Source organism: Solanum pennellii, chromosome 4 (genome assembly GCF_001406875.1).
Source record: "Solanum pennellii chromosome 4, SPENNV200".
Classification (NCBI taxonomy): Eukaryota; Viridiplantae; Streptophyta; class Magnoliopsida; order Solanales; family Solanaceae; genus Solanum; species Solanum pennellii.
In genome coordinates, this window is record NC_028640.1 from 25,959,324 (window position 1) to 25,961,334 (window position 2,011).

The window sequence follows — 2,011 nt, forward strand, 5'->3', positions numbered from 1 at the left end:
TAAATCAATCCACTACCCACCCCATTAATAATTAAATCCCTCTAAATTAATGAACCCGTCACATTATTAATGCAAGCTACTGCCAATTGAGTGTTTTTTTTTATAAAAAAGTAAATTATCATACATTCAAGTGGCTAAATAAAAATCACCAATAAACTTAAAAGTCTGACTATGTTCATCTTAATTATTCTTATGTCTCAATTATGTGATGTTACTTCATAGGTAACTTTTTTTCAAAATAATATATTAAAGTTTTAAAATAAATCGTAAATATTTATAAAATTATATTTAAAAAAAAGTGCATGAATCAATTCGGGATGTATTACTTCTTTATCTTTAATCATAAATTTCTAATTCTATTTTGAAAGAAAGTGTCCTCCAAAATAAGCGGCTCAACCTAAATTTAATTGGGGCTCCAATTCGGACTCGAATAATTTTGAATGTCATTTTCAGAAATCTATAATTTCATCGTGTTTTAGTAGTATTTATGACGATTTTGATAATATAATTGAATTATTAATTGGGTGAGGTTTAGTTAGTAATGAGTGAGTAGTGGGTTGGTTTATAAATTATATTAATAAATTATAATTATAATTAATAATTGAACGCCAAGTATTTTAAAAAATATTTAAAGAGTTTAATTTTAAAACAATTTAAAAAGTGGTCAATTTTAAACATAAAGGTGGATGAAAAGGGCATTTTGGAGCCAATAGGTGGATGAAGGGTAATTTTGTACCATTTTCAATACTTTAAGGGTATTTTAGACCCTTGTCCGATGAAAATATGTACTTAAAGTTGTATTAAAATTGTATAAGTGTAAAAGATAGTTATAATACGATTCAAATTTGATATTATACATTACTATAACTTGATAGTTATTATTTCAGAAGAAATATAATACGTTTCTAACAAACTCATGAACTATACAAAAAAAATCATGAATTATAAAAACGAGATAATTTGAATTGTAGCTACAACCAGTAAATATTTTTAAAATTATAGCTATTGAACATAATCAAGTTTATTGTATTGACTATTTGTGAAAAATTCTTTTTCTTATGATTTTGGAATTCGGCCCACAAACCCAACACATCTTAAAGCCCATATGGAAGCCCTAATTTCTTCCCCTTAAAAATCTGCAGAGTAAGGGTTAAATTTTCCCCATTTCAGTAGAAGCAAAAAATTGGAGCAGAAGAAGATGGAGGCGGCGGCAGCAACAGCGGAATCTGTTCAATGCTTCGGGAGGAAGAAGACAGCTGTAGCAGTAACCCACTGCAAACGCGGTAAAGGTTTGATCAAGATCAACGGTGTACCTATCGAGCTAGTTCAGCCAGAGATTCTGAGGTACAAGGCTTATGAACCTATTTTGCTTTTAGGACGACATCGTTTTGCTGGTGTAGACATGAGGATCCGTGTGAAAGGTGGAGGTCACACGTCACAAATCTATGCAATTCGTCAGTCAATAGCGAAAGCACTTGTTGCATTTTACCAGAAGTATGTTGATGAGCAGTCGAAGAAGGAGATTAAGGATATACTTGTGCGATATGATAGGACTTTGCTTGTTGCTGATCCTAGACGATGTGAGCCTAAGAAGTTTGGTGGTCGTGGTGCTCGTTCTAGGTTCCAGAAATCTTACCGTTAATTTCTTTTTATTTCTGTCTCGTTATGGTTTTTGAACTTGTGCGTTGAGAATTTTGAAGTGATATTTCTAATGTTTTGGATTTTAAACTTTTATTATATGACTGCAATGTGATCAATCGATTCTATTTTTGGTTTGATTCTTACTACTATTATTATATTATGTTGCCATTGTTTGGATTGGAGCTCAAATGCAAAGCTCCACCAAAGTTTACCTATTCATGTTTATGTGTACATCTGCTTTTGCTTTTAGATTCCTGTTTTATGATAGACTTTTCATGCCCCTGCTTGACCCTCAAAATATGGTTTGCTTCCCTCTGTAACATGAGAAGTTGAGTGCATTTGGCAAATTCTAAGATGCAGGTTTGTTGCT

General features: G+C 31.7%; 1 protein-coding gene across 1 annotated transcript; it reads left to right on the forward strand.

Moving 5' to 3' along the window:
- The first annotated feature begins 1,078 nt into the window (after positions 1-1,078).
- On the forward strand, positions 1,079-1,780 carry LOC107015586 (40S ribosomal protein S16-like). Its single transcript, XM_015215900.2, has one exon. It carries the CDS (start codon positions 1,199-1,201, stop codon positions 1,640-1,642), a length of 444 nt encoding a protein of 147 aa, XP_015071386.1. The 5' UTR covers positions 1,079-1,198; the 3' UTR covers positions 1,643-1,780.
- The last annotated feature ends 231 nt before the right edge of the window (positions 1,781-2,011 follow it).